Source organism: Xiphophorus maculatus, chromosome 14 (genome assembly GCF_002775205.1).
Source record: "Xiphophorus maculatus strain JP 163 A chromosome 14, X_maculatus-5.0-male, whole genome shotgun sequence".
Classification (NCBI taxonomy): Eukaryota; Metazoa; Chordata; class Actinopteri; order Cyprinodontiformes; family Poeciliidae; genus Xiphophorus; species Xiphophorus maculatus.
Genome location: NC_036456.1, coordinates 12,245,926 through 12,265,672, shown reverse-complemented (window position 1 = coordinate 12,265,672; position 19,747 = coordinate 12,245,926). Strand labels below are relative to the sequence as shown.

The 19,747-nt window shown below is 38.7% G+C and overlaps 1 protein-coding gene across 4 annotated transcripts in view; it reads right to left on the bottom strand.

The window, feature by feature from the left end:
* nwd2 (NACHT and WD repeat domain containing 2) overlaps window positions 1-19,747 on the bottom strand; it is a 44,293-nt gene that overhangs the window by 12,797 nt on the left and 11,749 nt on the right. For all 4 annotated transcript variants that reach the window (XM_023346457.1, XM_023346458.1, XM_005804765.2 and 1 more), the window contains 3 exons: window positions 11,555-11,671; window positions 3,063-3,266; window positions 1,822-1,972 (listed from right to left, as the gene is read on the bottom strand). In XM_023346457.1, coding sequence (XP_023202225.1) covers window positions 1,822-1,972; window positions 3,063-3,266; window positions 11,555-11,671 — 472 coding nt within the window. The remainder of the gene's footprint in view (window positions 1-1,821; window positions 1,973-3,062; window positions 3,267-11,554; window positions 11,672-19,747) is intronic.

The following is a 19,747-nucleotide window of genomic DNA, read 5'->3' as shown; positions in this document are numbered from 1 at the left end:
CTAGCAAGTGACTATTTTTGCTGCTGCTTCAACCTGCAGAGACCAGTATACAACTCATTTATGTATCAGTCTTTCTGATGTTTCTATAGTGACTCATTTATTGTCATTGTGCATAAAGTCGCTGCTTCTCTGTCAGTAGAAATAGGCTGATGTTTACCAATTCTCTCCAAAAAACATCTTTATGAAAAATTACATTTGAACCGTCTTGTTTTTTTTTTTTACTTCATCCCTGTGGTAGAAAGATGGTTCAGGGAAGCAGTGGTTTGTCTTCAGGTAAACATTTCATCTGACCAGTCTGACTCCTTGATCTTTTATCTGATTGACACAAACCTGTAAGACTCAGTTTGTGGTGCTTAAAAAGCAGATTAATGTGTTGTTGTTCTGAGTTTATTATAGTTCCACTTTTATTGAAGTGTTTTCTAGGGGATATAATGCAGAATATTAGGTTGATTTTACACTAAAAATCATTAGGTCTCTTAAGGCGGATCGACATTTTAACTGCATATTTGTGCTCAGTTGTCTGTTTCAGTCAAGGTTATTCATGTAAAGAAGATTTATAAATATAAGTAACAGCAATCCATTGTAAGCAAACATTTTAGCTGTCTAGTAGCTATATTTAACTGAAATAAAATTCAGTTCCGAAGTTAAAATTATTCATGTGCTTTACAGTAACAACACTGCTCTGATATAAAGCTTCTGACAGATTTAGGTCTTCTGCTCTTAATGAACATAAGCTACAGGAAAAAACAAGAACCTGGATAAAATTAAACACATCAGAGAGGAAACGCACCATGAATAAAAGTGTCTAGACAATGGCAAACAAGAAAATACATTAAAGTTGCTTTAAAAAAAATCTACCATTTGTTTCAGTAACAAAAAACTGTCTTTTAAAAGGTTGTGACAGGCTGCACGAGTTAAACAAAAGAGAAAATTCATCCCATCGCTCTCGTCTTTTGAGCTGATAAAAAGACGAGTACTTCATCAAACAAGATGATCCCAAACACGCATGAAAACTGCCTTTAAATGGATAAAACAGGCTAACATTCAACTTCTACAACAACCCCAACGTTAATATAATTGACAATCTGTGAACTATGCTAGGAAGCTAAGTTAGTTTACCATTATAATTTTCAACCAGAATTGATTAGGACCTTGTTGAAGACCACAAAGTATGTGGTTGCAGTGCAACATGTTAATGGACATATAAATAAATATGAGTGTGTGTATATTTAAGCCTGTATATTGTGGTGGATGGAAAAGAAAGGAATCTGTTGCCTCTTTTCTCTTTTTGTCCCCATCTGATGTGTTTCACTTATTCTGCAGCACCAAAATCAATTACAACCATTTTTTAGACATTAAGTTAAAAAAACAGGAAATCAGAATCTCTTAAAGAGACAGTACCCTTTAACTGAGAAGAACCCAAAGCAAAGGAACACAGTGTGCAAATAACATCTCAAAAGGTGAATTATGCTATTGCTAAGAGTTAATTTTAAACCTGCCTTAAAAATGACAAGGATTGTTTGCCATAATAGGACCGTGGGGAAAAAAGGAATTAAAAACACATTTTATCGCAGAGTATTTGTTTTAGCACTTATTAAGTATGGAAAACATAAAAAAATATATCTTAATTTCAAAATAAAAAAAGATTTATTATTCAGAGTTTATAAAAAATGTTTTTTATAAAAAACAGTAAAAGTGTCACCTCTGACTTTTATAAGGTCAGAGGTGAGGTTTAGACCATGGCTTAACAGGAACAATTCAAAAAATTTGTCTTGAAATCCCCCCCCCCCAAAAAAAGGAAACAGAAAGCCCGAATCTCACCAGAGCAAAGGAATTTGTTGGCGTCCGCGCTCTTCATGGTTCCTTTCTCTTGCAGCTGCAGCACCGCCGTCCGGAAGATCCTCTTGATCTCCTCTGACACATTCCTCCAGGCCTTGTCATTCTTGGTCTTTGCTGCGCTGCTCGACTCCATCTAAAAGGGGATGAGGAGCAGAGAGAGGAAAGGCTGACTGTAACGCTCGTCATGTACTGAAGGAAAGCTGCCATTCTTGTCTGAGTGAGTACTGACCATATCTGAACAATAAGAAAGGGGGAAAAAAAATCTATATATTATTGAAATTTGTATCAGTCTGAGACTTTTTCTGGTCTGTTTTCAGAGCGTTCTCCAAATTTTAGTCATTAACATTAGCAGAAGTGCAAAAATATTCTCGTGTTTTTATGACATTTTAAAGTATACTCAACCACTTATTTAATTTCACTCTCAAAAACATAACGTAAAACCTTAAAGAAGGGTTTTCAGAATAAACCTCCCTGACAAAAAACTGCTTTTAAAGGATTTTATGGGGCCAGTTGTCGGCCGGGAAAACATTAAAGTAGAAAACATGAAAAGGGTTTAAGAGCTGCCTGAACAAAAACAACTGCACTCGCAAACTTGATGCAAAGCCTCCCTTCTGCAGCAGCAGATAAAATGCGTTTATCAGGCAGAGCTGGGGTGTTTCATACCATGGATATAAGAACACAAATCTACAATAATGACATGCCCATAAAAATTTCATTCACGGGTTACAAATCCTGTTTGTGGATCTACAAGATAACAGCAGAAAACAAAGCTTCAATTTCCCCCCAAAGTTCAGTCAAACTGAACCGTTCATTCCCCTTGAACTTTTTTGTAAGTTTTCACATCACAACCACAAACTTTATTGCTTTTCAGAGCAGTGGTAAATAGTGAAGTAGAGGGAAAATGAAATAATATAAATGAAATGATGAAACACAGCGCGGCCCTAATTCAGACCGGTACGTATTCATGTGTTGACACATGTACAAAGTATTGAATCACAAGTAATTGAATACATACGTAAGCCACACTTTAAGACTTATATTGAGGAAAAAAAGTAAAAAACAAAGTATCAGTTCCAATGCCCATTTAAAAAAAGTGTAAAATTCTGTTATAACACCTTGAAGTTTGTGGCTTTAATGTGGCAAAATGTGAAAATGTCCAATAGGTTTGCATATGTTTGCATACAGACAGAAAGGCATCTTAATCAGACCATGATAGGACTCACAGAGTTCTGGTAGTTCTTGAGCATTTGGGCTTTGGGTTTGAGGTAGTATGCGGGTGGCACAGAGTTTTCATCCCTGCAGTACCACTCCTCCAAAATGTGGGTGTCCAGCCCCGCCTCCACAGCCGCGTCCAGGATCATCTCAAACTCCGCCGACTCCACCTCGCCTGGCACTCGGATGCTGCCGTACTTTTCACCCACCAGACCCTGAGGACGGCAGGATGGAGACGGAGACAACAGAAGATGAGGAACGCGAGAACGGGAGCTAACGTGGCTCTTTTACCGTGGTGCAGGTGGATCGTTAGAAACCCCCACTCTGTGTGGACACAGTTTAATCCTTGAGGCGGTTTCTTTATACCACAGCTTTAATTAGTAGAAATATAAATTTAATCCCAAGCCAACAGTTAAACTCCAAATTAGTTTTCTTCTGAATATTTTTCTGGCCTTTTTTTCTCATAAACCCAAGTTTTTTTGTTACATCAATACTTCTTATTTTTTCTGATTTCAGCTAACTGTTGATATCTAGCAAGGAGCACAAATTTATTCATCGCCCTGTCATTAAATCGATCCTTTAATTTTACCAACAAGTTTCCTCTGATTGGCAGTAATTTTAGTCAGAGTCCTGACATGAATCTAAGGAAAAATTAGGGTGATGGCAGAGAGGCCTTCCAAAATACCTGGAGTTCATAACCATATTGAAAGTGCTCCAATTGAATTTGTTAAGATTCTCCGTTGAATAAAACACAAAATATCATTTGATAAAGTAAATCCTAGACCTTCAGAGCATAAGGAGGGAAATCTAGAAAACTTGAGTGAAATAATCCAGATAGCATGCAAAGAACTACCAAAGATTATTGTCAAGCCTCATTAGCTAAACCTTGTACCACAACAAGTAACAATGAAACAAACAGAAAGTCGACTGGATCATTTGGAGTTGATTAAGAGACACCAGAGGGACCAATGTGACCTTTTTAAAATGGTTCTATTCAGAAAGGTGAATCATTTCAAGATGGCAGTATTCACTGAAATCAAGATTTTGTGCTGAATTTGAATAAAACTAATTTTAATATTAGTATTATATAACAAATTAAGTAGTTCTTATGTAATATGTTTATTTAAAAACCTGAATAATTTGGAGTTTTCTTTCTAGATCTGTTTTATTGGACTAGACATGCTATGAAACACACAATAAATTTGCTCTGAAAGAAAGCAAACTTTTTCCCAAAATTTTCTGCCACCTTTACGTCCATAAAATTATTTAATTTAAATAAATTTGTCCTAAAGCAGAAGAACAACAGGAAGCTCGCTCCCTGCTATCCCTGCCTTGTAAATAATCCTCATGCTGGTGAATGCAGCAGATTTGTCCTGGTGCTACATGGCAAATGTTTTTGAATGACACACTGTTACGTAAAAAAACGCAGACTCGGCCAAATTTTATAATTCCCAGTAATCAGCGGCATTAAGAAAATGAGCAGATTTTCTTTTTATATCCAACAGATGGGGCTGTTTGTGGGAGAGAAAAGAAAATACGATTTTCGAGGGATGTATGTGGATTTGTAGGTAAACTGTGAAATCTGATTTTCATGGGGTTTTTTGAGCTACAAGTTTGGGTTATTGAAATGACATTTGAAGTCTGAATGCAGGAAAAATGAGCACATTGAGACATCATAAAATCAAGCTGTAACCTTTCCAACCGGTTGCTCATCCATGGATATGAGTGACAGTAGATCCAATATCCCTGGAAATAATCAGGGCAGTTTGTTTCCCTATTGTCTAACGCTGTCTGCCACTCATTTGTGAGCAGAGGAAAGGCAAGAAAAGCTACAGTGACATGACCGGATGATTTCCGTTTTACTCCATGTGACATAACTCTCATGCACCTCAGGCCACTCCTTTGGGAGGAGGCAAAGCCCGAGCGGGAGACGAGCCAAATGACTGTGAGGTCCAATGAGCAGGAAAACGACGGCTTGCCCCCGGCAATGACGCTTCAAAGCCACTCCACGCTGGAGTCCTCATTCCCTTGGCATTCTCAGTGGGAACAGATGCAGAGAAGAAGGAGAAATCTAATGATGGCATGCCGCGTCGTCTGCCGGATGGCCTACTCTTAAAGCCCACAAAATGTCCGCTGGAGATTCATTAGCATTTGGGCACTTTTCTGTCCAACAAGCACAAAGTGGCAAAGGTTGATCTGGGCGGCAAAGATAGTTTTCCATTAAGGGAATCAGTGACACCCCCTTTTTTGAAGGGACGCCTCCAGGAATTAATAGTGTACTTTTGATTCAATAAACATTTTTGTATTAGATAACATTAAACTGAAAGATGTTGAGAAAAAAAACAGTGAGATGAAGTCTGAATTAAATGGAAAGGTTCATCTAGATGTCAAAAAACCGATTTGGTGTAGCAACTTTGTAGCAAAGGAAGACTGTTATTCTTTAAAAAGAAACATAAGATAAAATAAAGAGAAAAAGTTAAGATGCTCCTCATGTATCAACAGAGGCTGAAAGGCCAATCGGCGAGGAGGAGGCCACTACACCAAATGAAACACAGAAAGCTAGATTGTAAATGCACTCATGGACAAAGACGATCATTTTTGCTTGCTTGCATTTTTGCTTGTAAACAGGGTATCTGCAAGCCTCGGCAAATCAAATTTAAGACTTTTAAAGAGTTTTAGTGCCACCTTGAATGGAATTAAAGACCAAAGAAACAATAAATATGGACGATGATTAGTGAATCCTGCTGCCTTACAGTCAATCATAGCAAAGACGGTGAAATTCCTGGGGTCTGTTTGCTACTCTTTGTGCCACATGTAAAAGTTATTTTGTGCCTAGCCTCAGAGGGAATGTCAACCGATATGAGTCAGAGGCGAAAACAAACGTCTTTCAGTTACTTGTCGACAAATTTAAGCTTAGCTACTCCTGTTACATGAAAAAAGCTGTCAGTAGCTTCAACTGCCTAAAATCACAGAAGATTTTTGCGTGAGATTCAAACTTTTACCTTTACGGAAAAGTCCAGTGAGAAGAAAAAGCCCTGGATATATGAGAATGTAAAAGATTAAGTTGTCCTTCTATGACAATTAATACCTTTAAATAACATATATATAGCTTAGATTTTTGAAAATGAATTTAAGACTTGTTATGGATGCTTGGACAGACGACTGAAGCAGGACTAAAACTTTTCACAGCACTGCACCGTATCAGTGGTACTTTCAGGCCACTGAAGGCCTTCTGTAGCACTGTGCTGCCCTGTAGGTCACCTCATGCTTCTGACTCACGGCTCTGCAGCGATGTGTCAGTAAGTGATGGAGGCACTGGGCTAAACGACTGCGATACTGGGACAGAAATGTAGCAGAGAGAACAGAGGGAACAGTCACTCTCCATGCTGCTGACAAGGTTTCTGTCAGTTCGTCTTGTAGTGCTACAGCAGGACGAATGGAGTGGGTGATAGCTGTGTAAGATGGGGGGGAGGTGGAAACTAAAGTTTTCTTTTCAAATCACCACACAGGTTTAAAAATGCTAACATAAGTGAGTGTGTTCACACCTGTCAACCCAGCTCTCCAGCATAAAAGTTTGCCAATCATCCTGATGACTTTCAAAAAGGGTAGAGATGTAAAAAGAAAATGCCCCAACGTCCTGATTTTTAGGAGCTTTAACACATCTGTCTTAGCTGGAGAGCTAAAACCATCTTAAACGGATTAACTCATGCTGCAGCTTCACTCTTTTATGTTTCAGTCCATGTACAGTACGTGCGTGTCTGACGTTTAAGAGGGATTTGTGGAGCTCTTATTCCTCCTCAGAGGAGAGGAAGGTGTGAGAAACACAAGAGGGTAAAGGGAAGATAACAGAGGGGACAAATGCAATTTCAGTGTTCATTGCACTCCTCTTCCTCCCTTCTTCTTTCCTCAGTCCCCCCCCCATCCTTGGACCGGGTTTTATACTCCGGCTAAGTGCACTTTATCTGATGAACCAGCAGGGAGAGGCAGCTAAGATTGCGCACAGCCACAGTATGAATTAACAAATCAATCAGTCATGCAGTCAATTAATCCACAATGCCCACAGTCAGCTGGGTAGATGTCTGCAGCAGAGGAGAGGCAAACATGATGTTTCCAAACAGAACAGGAGGATCTGATTTTTTAAAAAATGTACTGTATTTAATTAATGAAATGTCTAATTTTATTAAACTGTAAAACGGATTCACTTCTTACAGTTGATTGTTTCTTTCCCGCAGGCTAATGTTTAGATAGCATAACTGCTTCGAAAAATAAGATATGACCACGAAACATGGTGTTTAGCAGCAACATCCTTGACAACTGCTCAGGCACTTTTTCTAAAAAATGGGTTGTTGGCTCTTAAAAACATTTTCAAAGCTGACCCATTTCAGGAAAAAAGAAACATTCCCGTGTACACAAAATTATGCTTGAAAGAAACGGTGTCTTACAATATTTGACATGACAAGTACAATTTTTTTATTTCCACATCTGCGTGGAAGCACAAAACATTTACAGCTTGGTTATATTTGTCACTTTAGTCCCTATATGAAGCTCAGATGAAGACATCAGCAACATGCAAACAAATCTAATCTATGAGTAATTTATACATATATATATATATATATATATATATATATATATATATATATATATTTTATATAATGAGGTGCATTAATGTGACTGGAGGTAAAAAGGAGGTAAAAGACGGGCAGGAGAATCTTTTACTATCCCCTTTAATGCAGCAGACATCTAGAAGCTTGAAATGTTCTGCTGAAATTAATCCTTCAGGCATTTATTGGATTTTTTGGGTTCTTTTTTTTTTCCCACGTGGGAATTTGAAACTGTTGGAGAAAGAAAGAGAGAAAAGAAGTCATGGCTCATTGTCATGCTTAATCTTCGGGTCAATGACACTATCACCATGCCAACCCTCTCTATCGCCATGGAAACCAGCTTTTCCGGAATCAACGGTACGGAGAAAAGCCGCTCTCGCCAAGGTGTGGTTCGGTATGTATGTGAACGACATGCAACCAATTTAGTCCTCAGACATACGCAAAGAGGAGATTATCATATCAGGGTGTAAAGAAAACCTCCAAAAACTCACAAGCTAGATTTTCCGAGGCGGTCATTATGAGGAGGAAAATGGTATTCTCGAGCTCTGAGACAGAGACGTCCTGACAAAAGAGGTGTGAAAACAGAAATAAAACTGCATCGACGTCTTCCCCTGGAACGCTCTCATTCTGGTCCTGCAGGACGGCTCTGCAGAGTCGAGAATGAGGGGCAGTTTACGTGTGGCACGGAGATTAAAGACGTTTCCAGTTGTTGCACACATCTTCTGTGGCAGCAACAAAACAGCCCTGCAGCACATGTCAGTCACCGTTCCCTGTGTTCTTTCTCTTTCTGCAGCGTGCTTACGCGGGGGGAAATCGATAGTAATTTGGCTTTCCAAAGTGTGTCCTCACTTTATCTTCTGTTCTTTTCATCTGCTCATTCCTATTCCATTGTCAGATCCACGCTGTGTGGAAGTTGTCTGGATCTTGGGTGTGCAGGGGTGTGTGCGCGGAGGTGACACCTGAGTGGGTGAAGCGGACGGTAATGAGAGGCTGCGAGTGTGTTTTCATCAGAGGAATTAGGAGAACGCACGCAAGTGCGCGGATTCCCCGAATTGTAGGCGACAGCCCAACGCACAACCACTTACCCAGAGAAAAAAGAAATTATTCTGACAATTTCTCTTGTACTTACATGCAAATCTAGAGCTACCACCCAGAAAAAAATGAAAACAAACATCCACTCTCCAGAGATGCCTTAGACAACCTAGAACTGTCAGAATCTGATCAGAGAAACCACTACTGCCGTGGCTGCTGCCGGCTTTCAGCTTCCTGGTTCTGAAAACGGGGCCGGCTGGCTGACGGGGAGCCGCGCCAAGAGGCTCCGGGGACAACAGCAGCTGGCTTTGACATGTCTGAATGAGACTGCGCAGCTATCATGAGACCCTCAGCATAAAGCCCCCCCATCCCCATTCACTACTGAAGTAGGACCACTAGAATATGCCATTAAACATTAAACCGGCCAGATGGGGAAGACATGCACCAAGGATCTGTGTGTGTATCTTCTAACAGACTCTGAATGTCACGACACAGAGGTTGTGTTTGAAGGCATGAGAAAGAAAAATGAACTGAACAAAAAACCCGAGATAATGTGTGCGTTTGACCCATCAGTGTGATGCAGCTGGGGGGTCAGTAGAGGTCGGGTTGGTGAAACTGCAGCAACACCAGAGCAAAGAGAGACTGTGGAGAAAGTATGAAAACACTTCAGGTTTAGAAGATGCCAGCAAAAGAAACGGAGCAGGTGTATTTATTTAATTTCACATTCAATCGTTTCAGTTCACCTGCGTAACATCACAAACATTATCTCTGCACATTTGTACAAAATGTAGTTGAAACTAATTTAGGATTTTTCCTGGCAGCTGCACAGAAAAAAGTCCTAATTTTTTGTTATCAATTTAGGTTGTGCTAGAGGCCAGATCACAACACGATGCTGAGCAGTCTTTGTTTCCGACGGAGATTCAGCTGCTTATTATGAGGCGTAAATAAATGACAGAATCATTGTCATTTTTTCCCCGTGTAATTATTCGAGGCAACCTCTGACTGAAAGCAGCATCTGGAAGTGGTGCAAGCAGGAAGACGATGAGATGCCAAACTCATTCTGAGAAGAAGGGGTTATGGCTTAGCAATTGAGCTCCTTTTGTACCCATAATGCCTTACCTGTGAACTCTCACTTCTGTCTCAACCTTTACACTCAATCTGTTCCATCTGAATAATTCACAATCACTTCCCCTCTCTTGTGATCTTCCTCTGTAGACCCTCACTGACCCTGTTTTATTACTTCTAGCAAAGCTAGAAACGATCTCAGAGCCTGAAGTACAGATTAAATGCACCATTAGGTTTTTATAAATTAGAATACTTTAGCATTTTTTCTTTTTAGTATAAGGGATGTTCTGAATGGTTTCGTGAACTTTTTTGTATTCCAAATGGAGAAAATAACCTGCAGCGGTAATAACCTGCATTTTGAATTTTTCTTTTTAAACATAAGTGGAACCAAAGCAAACTGAGACAAAAGACTTCCAAGCCACATCGGACCAAAGTACAGAGATAAAAAGCAAAATGTAAGACTTTAGAGGCACCACTCAGCCCTTCATGGTTTACTTCTAAAGAGACAAACTTTGGTGGACATTTTTAAAGCTGGCATAAAAAGTATTTTTTTCAAAGTCTTTCTTTACTCCAGATGCTGTTCATCCTCTGAGAGTAGCTTTTGTAAGAGCTAGCTACAGCCCTTGTGATATCAAGCCAAGAAGTGTCAGATAAAAAAAACAGCCAGAGAACCGTGGAGAAAGGCAACTTTAAAAAGGCTGATTCATACAACTTATGAGAATCAACACAAACTGGCTGTCCTTGAATGGCTGTCCAGAGGCAAGAAATCATGGAAATGGATTTTACAAAATAAAATTCCTTGAAATTCTGCGCAACATAAAGTGTTAAAGTGTTAATAGAAATAAAAGCTTCACTTATGTTTTATTTTAAAGGAATAGCCAGAAAGTTTGGCAACACGGATTTTGTAAAAACAACTTTGTTATGTTGTTTCCCCCCCCCCCCCTCCATAATTTTACAATTTTGTCAATGTGGAACTGCAATAAAAGACTAATATGTTAATGAGGTAAAACAGAACAATCAGAATCCTTTTCAGTTTGTTTAGTTTCAGTAAGTTTAGTTTTTAAAACTTAGTTTAGATGCAACCAATAAACAAGTGAAAACTTATCGCAACGTCAACCGGAGCCTCCACGTTTCTGCTTGTAAAAACAACGTTTTCTCCACCGTTACTCATGCTAGTATGTCGAATAGCACAATCAACTGTTGAGATGGGAGAGAGATGAACTTATAGATTACATATTTTGACATGTCAAACTTTACAAGTTTCAAAATGACAACAGACACAATTGCGTTGCTACGCCTTCTTATAAAGGTACACTGGAAATAATACTCCAACGTATTATGTACATGAAACAACATAACATATACTGCACAAAGTAGTCTTTTGTTTACGTAAATGTTATCTTAATAACCATAAATCACTTTTATGCTGCTCTATGCAGGTGTTCAGTCTGCACTGATGAAGATTACCTGTCCTTGAATGGCTGTCCAGAGGCAAGAAATCATGGAAATGGATTTTACAAAATAAAATTCCTTGAAATTCTGCACAACATAAAGTGTTAAAGTGTTAATAGAAATAAAAGCTTCACTTATGTTTTATTTTAAAGGAATAGCCAGAAAGTTTGGCAACATGGATTTTGTAAAAACAACTTTTTTATGTTGTTCCCCCCCCCCCCCCTCCATAATTTTACAATTTTGTCAATGTGGAACTGCAATAAAAGACTAATATGTTAATGAGGTAAAACAGAACAATCAGAATCCTTTTCAGTTTGTCTAATTGTACCTTGGAAGCTTGCAATACTCACAACAAAGCATGGCCCGGCTGATGTCTTCAGACATTCTTCCAGGAGTTTCATTCGGAGTCTCTGCAGGTCTGGATTGTCCCACTCCTCTGGATCAACTCCCCAGTACAGGTCCACCACCTGGACATACGCAAATATAGCCAGTTAGTCCAATTAAGCTGCAGGACTATTTTTCTCTAGTTTGTCTTGCAACAAAAGAAATCAGCCCTAAAGTTTGCAGATCAAACTGGAATGAGCAAGTTTGGAGCAAAAACCAATTGTAACCTCTACCATAGAAACACATATAAACTACTTCATGCCATAGAAACATCCTCACACATCATTCCCAGATTGGAGCAGGGAGACACACTCACAAGCGTCCTCTCTCAACACATTCATCACAAAGTTCTGGCAGTTGACACAATTCCTGTAAACACGCCACAGGGGGAATCTCCCGGTGGAGGAGAGAATCGTGACGAAATGCCTGTAGGCGTGTGTATGTGCGTGTGTGGCCAACTCCACGGTGAAGCTGCATCGAACAGGACAACAAGCCCTCCTGCTGCAGCTTCCTGGCTCTCCGACAGCTTCAATCCTGCCGGCTCTGACGTGTGGCTCGCAGCATTATTCTTGATGGCCTTGCAGTTTTCAAGGAGAAGAAGATAAAGGATGCAGGTGCAAAGACGAGTGCGCCTCATGATCGCCGTCACCTGATTCCTCTCCCTCCTTTCTGCTACGCGTGGGATCCCGGAGCATATCTTTATGCGCTTCTGCTCAGAAGAAAAGCTATTTGAAATGACTTCAGCCCAGCAAAGTGAGTGGCACGTCTGCCGGTTTTGGTAGAGAGGATGACTGGCAGGCCGCTTTAGCCAGAAATTGAACGCGTGACTCAACTTTGACAGGCAGGGAAACTCTTGCCTCTGCCATTATTGGCACAGGGCTGGAAATACACCTCTGCTCATATACTTGATTGTTGTCATGCACCTGCGAGCAGATGTGCTACTGCCAAAGGGAGACAGCTGTCAACTCTCCGGAGGTTTCCTCACAGGAAGCAATAGATGCAATTTGAAAGTTGAGTCTAGACGCAGCCTTCATTTAGTCTCTGGAGAAATCTAGACTCAACATAGAAAGTTTAGTTTTTAAAACTTAGTTTAGATGCAACCAATAAACAAGTGAAAACTTATCGCAACGTCAACCGGAGCCTCCACGTTTCTGCTTGTAAAAACAACGTTTTCTCCACCGTTACTCATGCTAGTATGTCGAATAGCACAATCAACTGTTGAGATGGGAGAGAGATGAACTTATAGATTACATATTTTGACATGTCAAACTTTACAAGTTTCAAAATGACAACAGACACAATTGCGTTGCTACGCCTTCTTATAAAGGTACACTGGAAATAATACTCCAACGTATTATGTACATGAAACAACATAACATATACTGCACAAAGTAGTCTTTTGTTTACGTAAATGTTATCTTAATAACCATAAATCACTTTTATGCTGCTCTATGCAGGTGTTCAGTCTGCACTGATGAAGATTACCTCACCTCAGGCATGCATAGATCCTCAAGTGGTTTCAATGAAAAATAACAGGGACAGATAATAAATTACAGATATATTTGGTAGATGACAAAGGGTTTGCTGCGTCATAATGCAGGCAAACAGAATATATGATTCATTAAATGTCTGTTTTATTTGTGATGGCACGTGTAAAACAAAAATAACAGTTTATAAACTGAGAAACGTTTCTTATGTTTGAAAAGAAAAACAATAGGAATATTAGTTTTCTTATAAATATTTTGTTCTAAACTGTATTTGTCGTTACTTTCCTATGATTTATTTTTACTTACTTGAGCTAAGCTTAAAGTTATTCGGACTCCGGGCTTATTTACTCTAAAATTAATGTTTGAAATATACAAACAAGTTTCTTCTGAATATTAACATTTTGTAGTGTCCAAGCAAGATTTTTGACTTGAATCTGATGGAGATTTTATGGAGGAAACTTGCCGGAAGGTTTTTCAGTCCACCAAAGATAAACCAGTGGAAATATCCAAAAACTGGTCAGTAATTATAAAAAGGCTTTGGTTGATGTGATGCAAATAAAGACTTTAACTCTGATTATTGACAAGGATGTAAAAATGTACAACTACACAAGCACAATCATTTGTTTCCGCAAAACTGATTTTTTCTGTACAATGTTGTTTTATTATCGGAAGCAAACTTGGTTGAATATTTTCAGCTCAGCTGTATTTAACATCTAAAACTGGGTTTAGTAAACCACTAAATCTTCACTTTTAGACTGATTTAGCCCAATGCTAGAGTTACTTTAAGATAAAATTTTTGAGGGCGTAGTGTGAGGTTCCACTCTGAAACTCAGGACCTTTGTTGCAGGTTTTCTGCCATTTTTAGTGACAAAAAAATAAAATAAAAATAAAATCTCAAACAATGCTCAAAGTGCTGGGACTGTGGCTAAGTTTAAACCAAAAACAAAATAAAAAAAAAACCCAAAACAAACAAACATATTTGTACTTGTAAGCTTTGTAAGAATAGCTTGCAATGAACTTTTTGGTAAAGAGCAAATTGCTTTGGCACAGCCAGCAGGAAAGTAATTCATGAGAGTGTGGGATCAAAACGACACTTTGGTTGATTAAATACACTTCTTATCCTCCCCCACCAGAAGACTGTCATGGTACTTTGAAAAGAAAAAGAAAAAAAAAAAAATCTCCCACTCAGTTGTGTGCACACTTGATAAACATCCCTCATATTGGCTTATTGTGAAAACCTCATTGCTTGGCACATCCGTCACACTGTATCAGTGTCACTAATCTACTTCCAGAGCGCATGTGTTGGTGGCCGTGATGGGACTTGTTTTGACAAGGACCGGAGGGGAGAGGAATGAAGTGAGATGAGTGCCCCCCTGATTGCAGAAAGGTTGCAGCAGGTGATTGGGAGGATGCACAGTAATTAAAAGCTAAATGAAGACATTACTCATTCCTACTCGCTGCGTGCATGCGGAGAGAATATTTTTGATTAAATTTGCGCCCTCACCTGCCAGGCTTGGATGGAGAGACCAACGAAAGGAGAGAAGGACGAAGAGAAGCATAAAGGAGGGAAACGTTCAGAGCGCCTTTAACAAAGGAGAAGACTCCGGCGGGACTGGATTTGTTTCTTCAGGCCTCTTCTCCCTCCCTCCTCCCCCTCTGTTTTTCTTTCAGGCAACTTTCCTGCTCCTCTCTCTGATAACTTCCCTTTCCCCAACGTTTCCTGCTCAGCTACAGTCGCGGGGGTGCTGTTGCTTACATAACAGATACAGCAGCTTCCGCTAAGCGGCTTTCCGATGCCCTTGCGAGGCATTTGCCCATGGCAGGTCAAGTGCAGGAGAAGAGGGTTTTTTTTTTTTTTTAATTTATTGAATGTTACACTATTAGAGTTTGGGATTCAGCCCAAGATGCCCAGGAAGAAAGGGCATGAAATCAGGCGGGAAAAAGCCCAACATGAAAACGACTCAAAGGCAAGAGACGAGTAAAAATAGATACGGCTCCGACATTAACGTATTTAAGCTCAGTACTGCCGACATTTTTATTAAACACGTTGTTTGTCAAATAATGAGGTCTTACCAACAAATCCACTGACAAATATATTTTTCCTCAAAATATGAAACAAGTAAGATGGAGAATTTGAGATTACAATCAAATCTTTAAATGTTTCTAATGACCTCTTTTACACAGGTAATGCTAATCCTTTTGACGAGAAATAATTTAGGGCTGTTTGGCTTTATGAATCTTCTTACCATGTCTGGTACTCGTTCGATCTTTTTTTTTCGGTGACTCAAATGATATCCCTTTTGTTGGGTGGTTGCTGCTACTTTTATGTTTACTATTTATGGATTAACGTGTCTTCGTGCGTTCGACTGTGCTCGAACACAATATTCTTGGTTTATATAATATAGTTTTTAACAGCCACTGTGTCAAAATGGCCAACAGTTCCCAAGGTTTAAAATCGACTTAAATGAGATGCCAGAGAAAACGGAAATGCAGCTTTCTCTGGTTGAGTTTTGGATCAGGGGGAAACGCTAGGTAATTCCCATCATATCCTTTCTGATCGAGGACATGCAAAGTTGTCACTTTGGACATTTTTTCTGAAGCAAAATAATAGAGTGGGACAGGTTCGGTACAACAGGAGCTCCGTCCGTAACGTTTTTGAGATACCACTGTTTTGAAACTGACATTAGTAAGAAACAATGTGAATTAGAATTATATTGTTACATGTCATTAGCTTTAATTTACCCAGTGTTACTCCACAAACCGTAAAACTTCAGAACAGACCAACTATCTTGTGCAAAACAAACATGTGCACCTCAGAACCAACGCTGAATTCAGCCATTTTGAATGGCTTTGATTCTTCAATTGCTTTGCAGACCCCATTCTGCATTCAGAGAATATAAATTCAACCATTTGTGCTAAGAATGAACATTTTTAAAACATTTAAAAATGTGTGTTATACTCATTTTGTTGTTTTTCCATCTGCTTGGGTTAAGTGGTTGTTAGAAAATAAAGACATAATGAATTCTCTGGAATCCTACACGACTTTTTTCCATCAAAATGTCATCGTTTTCAGAGTTAAGGTTTAAAAATCAACATGTAATATTACTACAGAGGTCTAAATGAAACCTGCAGAAAATGATTATGGAAGAAAAACCTAGATTTGAAGTTAACTTCCTTCAACAAAAACATTTGTTTCTACAATTAAGTGTCATAAATTGCTGAAGTGAGAATTTTTTTTTTTGGGTAAAATTAAGAGAGTAATTTTACTTAATAAAAATTGCTCTCTGGTAGGAATATTATTCTTACCCAGATAATTCCTGGTAGGAATATTATCCATTCCTACCAGGAAAATGGATAAGATTAAGGCTAACGTTACTTAAATTAAGCTTCATACGTTCCCAGAATTTTCTAGACTGTATCAAAACCCTGACCTTACATCAAACAAAAATGACAATGAGTGACATCCTAGAGATATAATATTTTATTGGACGTAAAGATTAGGAGTGGATACTCTGAATCATTGGCTGTTTTGCTCCAGTTTTATATTAGACATTCTGAAAGATGTCTTGTGGCCAAATTTCTTCATTTTTCACTTTTGTTATTGCTTCTCTAAGGCAACTGAAAGAACTGTGTAAACCTTGAAGACGCGCCATTATAAAGACAATTAAAAGTATTAAAACAGGAAAATTAAGCTGTGGAGGAATTTTATGACTCATATAAAGATCTAAAGATTACAAAACAACTCCACTTCTGCACAGATTGCTGTAAGAACTCTACTGTTACACTTCGGTTGTGTGGGGAGGATAGCTACCGATTCTTCAAATGGATTGGGGCAAACATGTACAGTGAAAGATCTGTCTTCATCTCTTAGCAAGAGTTGAGTCAAAATTTAAATTTCTCCAGACACCAATATCTTTTTTGAATTTTTTTTTTTACATGAGAAGCATTTTAGTATAAATATGTGTCCCATGGCACACATGTTGTTGCATTTCAGCTAAGCCTACACTCAAAGTCCATTTAATTCTCTACTCAGAGAAACTTTGGTGGCAATGGATCCTTTGGGTATCATCAGCCATTCCCACCAACCAGTTAAGCGTAAAGTGCAGAGCAGAAAGTTGTCTCTTAGTCAGACTGGCCGCTGGCTGGAAGAAGGCTCAGGTAGTCTCAACCTGCTCGAGGGCAAAACGTGTAGGAGAGAGTGTAGGTGTTGCTGGAGGGCGTTTGGAGAGCACATTTGATCCAAGGGGCAGCATATGTTTATATTTATGTTGTCACTCAGAAAATCTACTTAAATCTGTAATTGTAGAGCAATGTCTTTTCAGTTGTTGTTTCCGAAGGTGCATACGTTCACCGGATTTTACAGAAACGATCTGACATGATGAGTGAGACATCCTCTACCAAATGGATAACTCTCCCGTGGGTTATCTATAAATACAGCGCCAGTGAAGCCCCACACACGTTTCATATTTGACTTTTGATTATCTCCGTCGATTGTCAGCATCTTTTTATGAGAAGGCAGCTGGCTTTTCTGAATAGGGACTAAACAGAGGAAACATGCGGTGAATAGAGATGATGGCCGGCTGCCAGAGATGGAACAGACTGAGAGAAGAATGAGATACAAAATGAGAATTATAAAGTCCAGGTAAACAGATGGAGGAACTACATGTGCATTTGATTTTTTTTCTTCTATAAAAAAATATAGAAGAGCTTGAAGACAATTAGGATGGCACACCCAAGTTTAAACAGTCTATGGAAAATTGTTGGTCAAAACCCTTTTCTTTTTGATTGAGTAAGCATAAGAAAATGTCCAGGTAAAAAGAAGGTAGTGATAGCTAAGTATCCAGTTCTAGTGTGAACTCATTTATTTGCTGCTTTGTCCATTAATGAGGAAAGAAATCTGAGAAATGCAGTCTTTGAGGAGCAGCTTCTAGACTTAACAAACCAGCACCATATTCAGGAATTACCTTGCTGTTCCTGACAGCATGTCATCCTCCAAATAATTGGTCGTCTTTCAAAAGATGTAGCTCTAAAGGCTGTTTAAATGTCAGAAAAGTTAATTTTCCGTTTTATAATATAATATTTAGGTTTTCTAGCTGTAAAATATGATTAAATTTGACTCTATAGTTTCTTCCCCAAAAAAAGAAAAATAGATTTAGTAGCTTTAAGAGTGGGTGTTATTTAAAAAAAAAAAAAAAGAAATCCGGCCTCCATAATAAGCAGTGACAGCCAGTCCCCCTCCCTTTAAATACAGGCAAAATGGAATGCATTAAGAAAGCTTTGTTTTACGTTTGTCTTTAAACATCCCACTTTTTTGCAAGAAATAAAATTCACAAAAGTGACAATGGCTGAACACTGTATACTATATTAACAGGATTATAGCAGCAATGTTAGCTGCTATTATATACTGTTTAACTCCTGGTTAAGGGAGCAGTTAATTTTGTCTCACAACTGAATTAAAGTAAGAAAATCAAAATTATTTCTTGGCAACATCAGATGAGTAACTGCATTCTCACATAAGATGCATGCCCTTGTTTCATATAATCTTGTTTTCTTTCAAAGCAGGAGAACCTTAAGAATAACCTTCAATTAAAACAACTCAGATTTTGCTGCTTTTAGCAAACAGAAAACCTCCAGCTCAACTTGTAAAATAGAAAAATGTTAAAATTTTACAGTTTTGTTGCTATTCCCAATGACCCGGAAAATTGACCTTTTCTGACTAGTTGTTTTTTTTAATCAGGTAATTTATTGAAAATATTTTCAAATAAGTTTTATTGTGACTTAATGTGAGAAATCAACACAAAGTACAACATTACTGAGAAGTGGAAATAAAATTTAATGTTTTTAGCTTCTTTTTATTATTATTTTTTACAAAAAAAAAACAAAAGGTTTGTTTTTTATGTAGCTTACCTGAGTCTTTGCAGCACCACCTTTTGCAGCAATAACAACTGCAAGTCTTTTGGTAAATCACTAATTTAATTTACAAATATTTATTACTTTAGTTTTTATTGATCTGCTTCATGTTTCTCAATTTATCCTACAAATACGTAAGTACTGAAATAAATCAAGATCCGATCTAAACAGTTGGACAGTAAACTGGACTGACAATTAGGCTTCATTCCAAAATAACAAGCAGCCGTGGAGGAAACAGACAGTAATGCTTGTAATCTGCCCCTGCAAATAACAGCTCACAGTCTCTGTGTGGTGTCAAAAACACTTCTTTTTCTCCTGAGATGATGTAAACGCAGCTTGTGTCTCTCACTATCAGCTCAATTGGTGGCAATTTGATGGGATCCTAATTAGTTCTCATACGGAATGTGAAGGTTTTTCTTGGTGTCCATTAAAGTATTTCTTCAAGTATTCACTTGCACCTTGTCAGACAGTTGTGTTTCAGGAACCTCTCTACTGTAACCACTTATTTTCTCGCCTTGGTTCGGTTTTTAATATTGGATGAGGAGAGTAAGGATGCAAGAGACTGATTAAAAAGAGAAAACGGAGCAGGATACAGAGGAATAAATTTGCTAAAGAGGGCTGAGGAAGCTGTGCGCTGACTGAATGAGGACGCGACCCTCGGCCTCTGGGCTGGATTTCTGTGGCTCATTTCCCCGGCGCTTCATCTCCCGCAATCCTGCTCCATCCTGTTTGGGGAATGCTCCGTATGGAAACTGAGTCAAA